The sequence below is a fragment of the Mobula hypostoma genome, chromosome 25 (assembly GCF_963921235.1).
Source record: "Mobula hypostoma chromosome 25, sMobHyp1.1, whole genome shotgun sequence".
NCBI lineage: Eukaryota > Metazoa > Chordata > Chondrichthyes > Myliobatiformes > Myliobatidae > Mobula > Mobula hypostoma.
In genome coordinates, this window is record NC_086121.1 from 246,063 (window position 1) to 258,874 (window position 12,812).

Genomic DNA, 12,812 nt, shown 5'->3' on the forward strand with positions numbered 1-12,812 from the left:
TTTGTATTACCAATGTCCGTCAGGGTCTTGCGATCACAAGAAAAATGCTTAAGACATACATTTGCACCATTTATTGAACCCAGAGAGGCTATTGCAACCAAGCGCACCGCCTTTTTGCTGGCATTTTGAAAAGATTATCATCATTGTTAGCTCTGGAAAATTCGCATAATATTGATGACTCTTAAAACTATGTAACTCTAAAATTACTGAAAATGTCATTTGCACTTTGCAGATATGACAATATGGAGGACAAACACAATTTTCAGAATGAAACTGGACAGGAAGGATTAAAGTTGGATTTGGAGCAAGAGGGTAAGCAAAGCAAAAAGGGGATTGTAATTTTGATTTGTTTCAGGAGGTAGCTTATTGGTGATATATTAGGGCTGTTACTGGAAGTGTAAGCAATTCTGGCAGGGTGTATGGAGTGTCCAGGGAGGGGTAGCACCTCTGGTGAAGGGTCTTATCAGCTCCATTCTGGTGCAGCTCACTCATCTTTGTGCCCAACCGGACACTCGGCTCTTACCTGGGACTCCAAATAGCTACATACATGTGACATCAGCTACGCCCTGGTACACCGCTTCGACAGGTGGGTTAAACTAGGTGAGGGTAGCTGGCGAACCCTGTATGGCAGGGAGATAGGGACATTGCTGTCTTAGTACATGAAGTCAACTCTGTCAGACTGGGCGGATGAGATCTACAATGAGATACAGTAGCAGGAAGGCAGTTCTACAACGCTCCATGGTGAACAAAGGGTATGACGAGACAATGTAGTAGTCATGGTTATCCACTGCAACCAAGGAAGGCACGAGTTTGTGACAACTGTTTGTACCACTGGATCCAGACTTCTGAGGTTGAGAGAGTGGAACTGCTCCAGTGCAATGGCATTTTCACTTTAAAAACTCTCCTGCACAGATTTCCTGTTATCATTGGACAAAGGACAGCCACCAAACAATTCTGATAGATAGTTCTCTTTATCAGACATATCCTACAATTGACTTGAATACCCATCAGTGCAAAGCAGAACTTCGAGAGAACATGATATCCATCATCAAGGACCTTCACCATATGGGACATGTCCTCTTCTGGTTACTATCATCGAGGAGCCTGGAGACTCTCAATCAAGACCCAGTATTGTTTACTGTTTACCTATGCTGCACATGCATTTCTTGAAGTAGATTTAATTAACATATAAAACCATGCCCATAAGATATAGGAGAAGAATTAGGCCATGTGGCCCAATGAGTTTGCTTAACTATTTCATCATGGCCAATCCAATTTTTCTCTCAGCCCGAAACTCCTTACTTCCCCTCGTATTCCTTTATGCCCTGACCAATCAAGAATCTATGAACCGCTGCCTTAAATATATGTAAGGACTTGGCCACCACAGCCGCCTACGACAAAGAATTCCACAGATTCACCACTTTCTGGCTAAAGAAATTCCTCCTAACTCCTTTCTAAAAGGACGCACCTCTATTCTGAGGCTGTGTCCTTTGGTCTTGGACTCTCCCACCACAGGAAACATCCTCTCCACATCCACTCTATCAAGACTTTCACCATTTGATAAGTTTCAATGAGGTCACCCCTCATTCTTCTAAATTCCAGTGAATACAGGCCAAGAACCATCAAACACTCCCCCTATGACAAGCCATTCAATCCCGGAATCATTTTTGTGAACCTCCTTTGAACCCTCTCCAGGTTTCAGCACATCCTTTCTAAGACATGGGTCCCAAAACTGCTCACAATACTCTAGAAACTGCCTAGAATTACCCTATCACATGGCCCTCTATTTTTCTAAGCTCCATGTACCTATCTAAGAGTATCTTAGAAGACCCTTTTGTATGCTTCCACTACCGCTGCTGGCAATGCATTCCATGGACCCACCACTCTCTGTGAGAAAAACGTACCCCTGACATCCCCTCTATACCTATTTCCAAGCACCTTAAGTCTATGCCCCCTCGTGTTTGCCACTTCAGCCCTGGGAAAAAGCCTCTGTCTATCCATGCGATCAATGCCTCTCATTATCTTATACACCTCTATCAGGTCAGCTCTCGTCCTCCGTCACTCCAAGGAGAAAAGGCTAAGTTCACTCAACCTATTCTCATCAGGTATGCCCTCCAACCCAGGTAACATCCTTATGAATCTCCTCTGCACTCTCTCTATCGTATCCACATCATTCCTATAGTGAGGTGACCAGAACTGAACACAGTACTCCAGTGGGGTCTGACCAAGGTCTTGTATAGCTGTAATATTACCTCATGGCTCTTGAACTCATTTCCATGGTTGATGAAAGCCAACACACCATACACCTTCTTAACAACACTGTCAACCTGCACAGCAGTCTTATGTGTCCTACTGACACAGACCCCAGGATCTCTGATCCTCCATACTGCCAAGAGTCTTACCATTAATACTATATTCTCAGTTCAAATTTGACCTACAAAAAGGAACCACTATTTTATATTCTAGTCCTATTTGAAATGAATGCTAATATGGCATTTGCCTTCCTCACCAAAGACTCAACCTGCAAATTAACCTTTAGGGAATTCTGCACAAGGACTCCTAAGTCCCTTTGCAACTCAGTTTTTTTGTATTTTCTCTCCATTTAGAAAAACGTCAACCTTTTCATTTCTTCTATAAATGTTTGTAACTAAATGCATGACAATACATTTCCTGACGCTGTATTCCATCTGCTATTTCTTTGCCCATTCTCCTAATCCATGTAAGTCCTTCTGTAGCCTCTCTACTTCCTCAAAGCTAACTGCCCTTCTACCTCTCTTCATATTTTCAGCAAACTTTGCAACAAAGCCATCAATTCTATCATCAAAATCCTTGCATATAACATAAAAATAATTGGTCCCAACACAGAACCCTGTGGCACACCACTAGTCACCGGCAGCCAACCAGAAAAGGCTCCCTTTATTGTCACTCTTTGCCTCCTGCCAATCAGCCATTGCTTTATCCATGCTAGAATCTTTTTTGTAATACCATGCACCCATAGCTTGTTAAGCAGCCTCATAAGTGGCACCTTCTCAAAGGCCTTCTAATAATCAAAGTACACAACATCAACTGATTCGCCTTTGCCTATCCTGCTTGTTATATTCTGCATGGAGGCCTGTTACCAGTGGTGTGCCTCAGGGATCTGTTCTGGGACCCCTACCCTTTGTGATTTTTATAAATGACCTGGATGAGGAAATGGAGGGATGGGTTAGTAAATTTGCTGATGACACAAAGATTGGGGGTGTTGTGGATAGTGTGGAGGGCTGTCAGAGGCTACAGCGGGACACTGATAGGATGCAAAACTGGGCTGAGAAGTGTCAGATGGAGTTCAACCCCGATAAGTGTGAAGTGGTTCATTTTGGTAGGTCAAATATGATGGCAAAATATAGCATTAATGGCAAGACTCTTGGCAGTGTGGAGAATCAGAGGAATCTTGGGCTCCGAGTCTATAGGACACTCAAAGCTGCCTTGCAGGTTGATTCTGTGGTTAAGAAGGCATATGGTGCCTTGGCCTTCATCAATTGTAGGATTGAGTTTAAGAGCCAAGAGGTAATGTTGCAGCTATATAGGACCTGGTCAGACCACACTTGGAGTACTGTGCTCAATTCTGGTCACCTCACTACAGGAAGGATATGGAAACCATAGAAAGGGTGCAGAGGAGATTTACAAGGATGTTGCCTGGATTGGGGAGCATGCCTTGTGAGAATAGGTTGTGTGAACTCGGACTTTTCTCCTTGGAGTGACGGAGGATGAGAGGTGACCTGACAGAGGTGTACAAGATAATGAGAGTCATTGATCGTATGGATAGTCAGAGGATTTTTCCCAGGGATGAAATGGCTAGCATGAGAGGGCATAGTTTTAAAGTGCTTGGAAGTAGGTACAGAGAAGACAGGAAGTAGGTACAGGTCAGGGGTAAGTTTTTTTACGCAGAGAGTGGTGAGTGCATGGAATGGGCTGCCGGCGGCGGTGGTGGAGGTGGAAACGATAGGGTCTTTTAAGAGACTGCTGGATGGATACATAGAGCTATGAAAAATAGAGGGCTATGGGTAAGCCTAGGTAGTTCTAAGGTAAGGACATGTTCAGCACAGCTTTGTGGGTCGAAGGGCCTGTATTGCACTGTAGGTTTTCTAGGTTTCTTCAAAGAATTCCAACAGATTTGTCAGGCAAGATCTTCCCTTGAGGAAACCATGCTGACTGTGGCCTATTTTATCATGGACCTCCAAGTACCGTGAGACCTCATCCTTAATAATAGACTCCAACATCTTCCCAACCACTGAAGTCATGCTAACTGCCATTTAATTTCCTTTCTGCTGCCCCTCTCCCTCTGGCTACAAAAATGTCTTCGCATTTCTGTTCTGAATGGGTGCCCTTCAATCCTTAAGTCATGCCCTCTCGTACTAGATTCCCCCATCATGGGAAACAACTTTGCCACATCCACTCTGTCCATGCCTTTCAACATTCAAAATGTTTCTATGAGGTCTCCCCTCATTCTTCTAAACTCCAAGGAATACAGTCCAAGAGCGGACAAACGTTCCTCATATGTTAACCCTCTCATTCCCGGAATCATTCTAGTGAATTTTCTCTGTACCCTCTCCAATGTCAGCACATCCTTTCTTAAATAAGGAGACCAAAACTGCCCACAGTACTCCAAGTGAGGTCTCACCAGCGCCTTATAGAGCCTCAACATCACATCCCTGCTCCTATCTCTATTCCTTAGAAATGAATGCCAACATTACGTTCGCCTTTTTCACTACTGACTCAACCTGGAGGTTAACCTTGAGGGTATCCTGTCCGAGGACTCCCAAGTCCCATTGCATCTCAGAACTTTGAATTCTTTCCCCATTTAAATAATAGTCTGCCCGTTTATTTATCATCTGTCATTTCTACGATACTTCTTGCATTGAAATATATGCGGCTCAGGACACTAGTTGCATCATGCTTAACTTTTTGATTCCAAACCTTGTCTGAAGTCTTACCAGCATCTGCCTCCACTACCTGTTCTGGCACTCTGGTTTCCATACCCCTGCAACTCTATTTTAAACCGCACCGTGCAGCATTAATGAATCTTCCTACTAGGATATTAATCCCCCACCAGATTGGGTACAAGCCTTCCCTTCTGTATTGGCCCCATCTTCCCTGGAAGCGAGCCCAATCCAATCCAAAAATTTTATGCCCTCCCTCCTACACCAATTCCTTAGCCATGTATTAATCTTCCTAGTTCTGGCCTCACTAGCATGTGGTACAGGTAGCAATCCTTTAACTTAGCACCTAACTCCCTGAACTCCCTATGTAGCACCTCTTCACTCGTCCTACCCATATCATTGTTACATACACGGACCATGCCCTCTGGCTGTTCACCCTCCCGCTTAAGAATGCTGAAGACTTGATACAAGATATCCCGGACCCTGGCACCTCGGAGGCTACATAACAACTGGGAATCTCATTCTTGCCCAGAGAACCTCCTGTCCATTCCCCTAACTATCGAATGCCCTCTCACCACAGTGTGCCTCTTCTCCCTCCTCTTCTCTTCTGACTTCTGAATCACAGAGGCTGACAGTGGTCAAGACTCGACCATTGCAACTTTCCTCTGTTAGGTCATTTCCCCCCCCCCCCACCCCAACAGTATCCAAAGTGATATACCTGTTGTTGAGGGGATAACCTCGGGGGTACTCTGCACTGGCTCCTTAACCCTTTACCCTTCCTGATTGTCACTCAGTTTCCTGTGTCCTGCACCTTTGGTGTAACTACCTCTCTATATGTCTTATCTATCACCCCCTCAGCCACCTAATGATCCGGTGTTCATCTAGTTCCTGCTCCAACTCCTTAACGCAGATTGTTAGAAGTTGCAGCTGGATGCACTTCTCGCAGTTGTGGAGGTCCTTCTACATCCCACAAGAAGATCAATCCACTGTCCTGCTTGTCCTCCCTACTGTCCTAGCTGAGCAGATATAAAGAAGAGAAGGAAAAAACTTGATCTTTCCTTTTCTTTGCTTTCTCTGATTGAAGCCTCTCTTCATGGAAGTCTGACTCTGTCAACTCAGATGACGGCCACTACAATGATGACCGCTGCACTTGCCTCTGCCTTCTTTTAATTTGCTTTTGCTAATCAATCCCAAATATCAATTGATCTCTGCTAAATCTCTTTTTCGCTATACTAACCTGCTGCTGCCTTTTATCCTCGGGCAGTGTACCTGATTGAAGTCCCTTCTCAAAACTTCCAATGTTATTTATGATATTATTTTGTTTTGTATACTTTTTCTTCTTAAGCTCATTATCCCTACTTAGGCATAAGCCATTGTTAACAGCTTGCTGGAGTCATCTGTCCTAGGCTGAAGTTTGATTGGCCTGTGGCTTCCATTTTCACTACACAACTTCATATGTCTTCTAGGTGAAGATCCTTCCTCTCCCAGGGATGATGTCTTTAGAGCTTCTCTTGCCATTTGTGTAGCACTGTGCTTTTATGACCAGGTTTTCATTTTTGTGACCAGATGGAGGAAGCACAGCAGCTACTGACAAAAGTGGAAATAGAATGCAATAAAGTTGGACTTCACCTAAACGCTAAAAAGACAGAGTACATGGCGTTTAACTGCGATGAAGTACTCTCAAGACTGTAGAGAATGATGCCATTAAGAAAGTCTTTGACTACAAGTACCTCGGGTCAAGAATGATGAGTTTGGAGAAGGACATAAAGATACGGAAGGCGCTAGCGTGGAGGGCTATGAATGACATGAAGGAAATCTGGAAGTTGAACCTGACCAGAGGGCTTAAAAAGAGGATCTTCATAGCAGTCATAGAGTCCATTCTCACGTACGGATGCGAGGCGTGGACACTCACCAAGACGATACGAAAGTCTCTAGATGGTTGCTATACACGAATGCTCCGGATGGCTCTTGATGTGAGTTGGCAACAGCACATGACGAATGTTGAGCTCTATAACAACTTACCGATGCTCTCCACTAAAATCGAGGCAAGAAGACTGCAACTAGTGGGGCACTGTCTACACCACCCCGAGCTACCTGCCAGCCTAGTCATCATATGGGAGCCCAAGCACGGGAGAATGAACCCTGGGTGCCCTCCCAAAACTATGGTCAGCACGCTCCTAGAAGACAGTGGCGCAGCTAATGTAGACGAACTGAACACACTGATGAGGGAGAGGGAGAAGTGGAGAGTCCGTCATCGTGCCTGACGCCAGCCCCCTAGGCCTGAGCCGACGTAGTAGTAATAGTAGTGCTTTTATTGGCTAACCCTCTTCTTTCCACAGCCAGTCTTGGAACTGTCCATGGTGGAGTTTTGTTTTATGTGCTGTGTGTGATGTATGTTTTGTGGGTGCAGGGTGGTCAGGTTATATATATAGCCATCAGATTCCTGAACCAATGACCCCATGAATACAATCTCATTATTCCTCTTGCACACTACTTTTGTAACATTTAGTAATTTTAATGTCTTGTACTGCGGAGGTGATTAGGGAGCTTAAGGTAAGGGAACCCTTAGGAGACAGTGATCACAATATGATTGAGTTCAACTTGAAATTTGATAGGGAGAAAGTAAAGTCTGATGTAGCAGTAATTCAGCGGAGTAAGGGAAATTACAGTGGTATGAGAGAGGAGTTGTCCAAAATAAATTGAAAGGAGCTGCTGACAGGGATGTCAGCAGAGCAGCAATGGCGCACGTTCTAGCAAAAATAAGGAAGGTGCTGGATATATGTATTCCAAAAATGAAGAACTACTCAAATGGTAAAATAGTCCAACCATGGCTGACAAGGGAAGTCAAAGCTATTGTGAAAATAAAGCAAAAATTAGTGGGAAGATAGAGGATTGGGAAGTTGTTAAAAACCTAAAGAAATCATTAGAAGGGAAAAGATGAAATATGGAAGCAAGCTAGCAAATAATATCAAAGTGGATAGCAAAAGTTTTTTCAAGTATGTTAAAAATAAAAGAGAAATGAGAGTAGATATAGCACCACTAGAAAATGAGGCAGGAGAAATAATAACAGGGGAGAAGGAGATGGCTGATGAACTAAGTGAGTATTTTGCATCATTCTTCACTGTGGAAGACACTAGCAGTATGCCTGATGTTGTAGTGTGTGAAGGAAGAGAACTGGGTGCAGTTACTATTACAGGAAAGAAGGTGCTCAAAAAGCTGAAAGACCTAAAGGTACATGTCACCTGGACCAGATGAACTGCACCCTACAGTTCTGAACGAGGTAATGTTAGAGATTGTGGTGGCATTAGAAATGATCTTTCAAAAGTCATTGGACTCTGGCATGGTGCCAGAGGACAGGAGAATTGCAAATGTCACTCTAATCTTTAAGAAAGAAGGAGGGCAGCAGGAAGGAAATTATAGACCAGTTAGCCTGACCTCAGTGGTTGGGAAGATGTTAGAGTCAATTGTTAAGGATGAGGTTATGGACTACTTGGTGACACAGGACAAGATACTACGAAGTCGGCATGGTTTCCTACAGGGAAAATCCTGCCTGACGAACCTGTTGGGATTCTTTGAGGAGATTACAAGTAGGATAATATAGGAGATGCAGTGGATGTTGTATGTTTGGACTTTCAGAAGGCCTTTGATAAAGTCCCACACATGAGGTTGCTTACCAAGCCCATGATATTACAGGAAAGTTACTAACATGGTTAGACCATTGGCTGATTGGTAGGAGGCAGCGAGTGGGAATAAAATAATCTTTTTCTGTTGGGTTGCCAGTGACTAGTGGTGTTCCGCAGGGGTTGGTGTTAGGTCCACTTCTTTTTATGCTGTATATAAATGATGGAATAGATGGCTTTGTTGCCAAGTTTGCAGATGATAACAAAGATTGGTGGAGGGGCAGGTAGTGTTGAGGAAAGAGGTAGGATGAAGAAGGACTTAGACAGATTAGGAGAATGGGCAAGAAAGTGAATGAAATACAACGTTGGAAATTGCCTGGTCATGCACTTTGGTAGTAGAAATAAATGTGCGGTCTATTTTCTAAATGGGGAGAAAATCCAAAAATCTGAGATGCAAAGTGACTTGGGAGTCCTTGTGCAGAACACCCTAAAGGTTAACTTGCAGGTTGAGTCAGTGGTGAGGAAGGCAAATGCCATGTTAGCATTCATTTCAAGAGGTCTAGAGTACAAGAGTAAGGATGTGATGCTGAGCCTTTATAAGGCCCTGGTGAGGCCTCACCTTGAGTATTGTGAACAGTTTTGGGCTCCTCATCTTAGATAAGATGTGCTGGCATTGGAGAGGGTCCAGACGAGGTTCTCAAAGATGATTCCAGGAATGAAAAGGTTATCATACGAGGAACATTTGATGGCTCTGGGTCTGTACTCCCTGGAATTCAGAAGGATGAGGGGGGATCTCATTGAAGCCTTTCAAATGTTGAACACCCTAGACATAATAGATGTGGAAAGGATGTTTCCCATGGTGGGAAAGTCTAGGATAAGAGGGCACAACCTCAGGATAGAGGGGCACCCTTTCAAAACAGAGATTCAGAGAAATTTCTTTAGCCAAACGATGTTGAATTTGTGCAGTTTGTTGCCACATGCAGCTATGGAGGCCAGGCCATTGGGTGTATTTAAGGCAGAGGTTGATAGGCTCTTGATTGGACATGTTATCAAAGGTTACGGGGAGAAGGCCGGGAACTGGGTTTGAGGAGTAGAAAAAAAAAGATCAGCTATGATTGAATGATGGAGCAGACTTGATGGGCCAGATGGCCTAATTCTGCTCCTATATCTTATGGTCTTATGATTCCAGCTAGATAAGGGTATACAGTATTGATTTGAGTTGTGGAGCCCAGAAATGGGATCTTCAGCCTACCACATCCATGCCAACCTTTCTGCCCATCCACACTAATCCCATTTGCCCACATTAGGACCACACACTTCTATAGTTTGCCTGTTTATGTGTCTGTGTCTCCTGATCCACCAACTCCTTGGGCAGCAGGTTTGAAATATCAACCACTTTATGTGTATTAATGTAATTGGAGGAGTTATCCTGTGTAGTGCAGTTGCCTGAACCTTTACAATCAGCAGCTTTCCAGTAATGCCTGATAAATATTTCAATATTGTAAGATCTGATAACCTCATTATAGTTTTGTTTATTGAAAATGACATTAATCTAAACTATGAAAAAATTAAAGTCACCTGTGAGATGTGTAGAATGTCAGTCATCATACTTTATCTACATCTTTTGTTACATTACTGTATCTCATGTTTTCAAGAATCAAGATTGTTTAATATCATTTCTAGCACACGAGTAAAGGAGAATAAAATAATTGTTACTTGGAAACTGATGCAACACAAAAAATACAGTAAGATAAAGAACACAATAATTAAAGAAAAACACAATAAATACAGTATAAATACATAAGATCTCATAGATTGATTATAAATCCATAAAGTAAGCTTCTGTACAGTATGTGACTGTCAGGCATGATAAATCAGTAGTGGTCGGGTGTATGATGGGGTGGGTTAGTGGGTGGAGGTGTTGATCAGTCTTTACTGCTTGGGGAAAATAACATGGCACAGCAGAGAAACTCCAGCTTTCCCGAACTTAATGTCAGCTAACCACAGGCCTATAACTGCTGTTCAATAAGCCTGGACCTCTGGGTCAGTAGCTTGGTCAAATGGCATGCTGGCATAGTCAACCCCTATGTATATGGCCTCAATGGCTGGCCGTGAGAGACAATCAGCCGCAGTATTATTTTCCCCCTTGATATGTCGTATATCAGTTATGAATTCTGATATGTAGGCTAGTTGGCTTTGCTGCCGTGCAGACTAAGGGTCTGATATTTTGGCCATTGCGTGTGAAATAGTGACCCTGTAGAAGAAAACGAAAATGGCAGACAGCCGGATAGAGACCAAGAGGCTCACAGTCAAACGTGTTGAACTTCCTTTCGAGGGGGACGGAGTTATCCACTGAAGAAGGCGAGCAGCTGCCACACTTCTCCGACCAACTGTTCATGCACAGCACCCAGAGCGTAGTCTGAAGCATCAGTAGTAATGACTATAGGTTCGTTGGGGAGTGGGTCGCACTGGAAAGTGCTTTTTGGTGTCATCAAATGCCCTGGTCATATCTGCTGACCAGTCAAGCACATTACGAGGTGTATTGCCTTTAAGCGCACCATTCGGGGAAGCATAAGTTCAGCAGCTTGTGGAATGAAGCAATGATAGAAATCCACCATGCCTAAAAATTCCTGTGTTTTTTAGTAGTGCGGGGTGGTAGGAAATCCATAATAGCAGCTACTTTTGATGGGAGGGGTTTCACACGTTCTCTGGAGATGCGAAGGCTGAGAAAGACAATGGCTTGCAACCAAAACCGGCATTTAATAGGGTTAATATCCAACTCGTGTTGGCTTAAGCAGTGGAAAAGTGTGTGGAGATGGGATACGTATTTGGAATTGGATGCACTGGCAACAAGTATATGTTTCAGGTAAACAAAAAGAAAATCTAAGTCTTTTAATAGAGTCCATCAGCTGCTGGAAAGTCTATGCTGCATTTTTCAGCTCAAACAGCAAGAATCAGAAACTTAAAGAGGCCAAACAGAGTTATCAGAGCCATTTTGAGAATGTCCTCCGTACACATAGGCACCTGATCGTAGCACCAAACTAGATCGACTTTTGAAAAAAATAATTTCTTGCTAGCATGCCAGAAAGTCTTGGATGTGTGGGACTGGGTAATGAACGGGGGCAGTAGCCTCATTAAGGTATCGATAATTGCCACATGGGCAGCAACCACCATCGGGCTTAGGGGCAATATGGAGGGGCAAAGCCCGGGAGCTATTTGACTGTCGTACAATGCCGAGTCTTTCCATGTTGGCAAACTCAGACTTCGTGGTTGCCAGCTTCTCTGGGTCCAGTCTACGCACACAGGTATGCACTGATGGGCAGTTGTGGAAATGTGGTGCTCAACTCCATGTTTTGTGACTGTAGTGGAGAATTTGGGTTTGGTGAGGTTTGGAAAATTGCCCAGCAGTCGAGTAAACTCGCATGCAGTACTGCATTCACTTGACAGAGTCATTGGGGAACCTGCTGGGGGAGCAGCTTAATAACCCGAAGTCCTTGGTATCCAAAATCTGGCAGTTCTTAAGATTGATAACAGTCCTTGGGTTCCCAGGAAATCTGCACCGAGTGGAGGTCTAGCCACTTTAGCAAAGACAAAGTCCCATGAGTAACGTCATCCACTGAAGCAAAAGCAGAGTGTTGCAGTGAGGTTTCATTGCTCTTTGCCTTATCATCAATTGGTGATGCTGGCAGCAAAATCACTTGAGCACCCATGTCGTACAGGAAACATCACCCTGAAAGGGTGTCCGTAATGAACAGTAGACGACCTTGGCAGCTGGAACCCATGGTGTTCATGACCTTTGATGTCTGATTTCCGGCAATGTTGAAGCTACCAGGCAGTCAGCACTTCCCAGCATTCGTACCAAAGCGAGCGTGGTAAAAACACCCGGCATCGTCAGTTCACAGTTATGGGCGTCTTTATGTTGGGGGCCTTGCTGACCAAGCTTATTGAGGTAGGGAAAGGAGGAGGAATTACATATCCCTGCCTGGCTGAAATGACTATCAGCCATTTTAGCAAGCTCCCTATAGTCCTTCACGAGCTATGGGAACTTGATTAGGTATTTGTTGCATGAAGAGTTCTTTAAAAATAAAACAAGAATGATTACGTTCCAGACAGCATGTGGTCCATTAGCTCCAACGGCTTAGAATCGCCCAGGCCAAGCAAGGAGAACAAATGTTTGGCACGCTCAGACTCCGATAGTCCAAAAGCCTGTAAAAGATGACTGTTCAGTGATCGGTATTTATCGTGTTCAGGCGAGTGGTCTAGTACTTATGGA

At 43.9% G+C, this 12,812-nt stretch overlaps 1 protein-coding gene across 1 annotated transcript in view; it reads left to right on the forward strand.

Annotated features, from left to right (window-relative positions):
• The window catches only part of cfap74 (cilia and flagella associated protein 74), a 355,344-nt gene that overhangs the window by 21,574 nt on the left and 320,958 nt on the right, over positions 1–12,812 (forward strand). Inside the window, exon 3 of the mRNA XM_063032843.1 lies at positions 233–312. Coding sequence (XP_062888913.1) covers positions 233–312 — 80 coding nt within the window. The remainder of the gene's footprint in view (positions 1–232; positions 313–12,812) is intronic.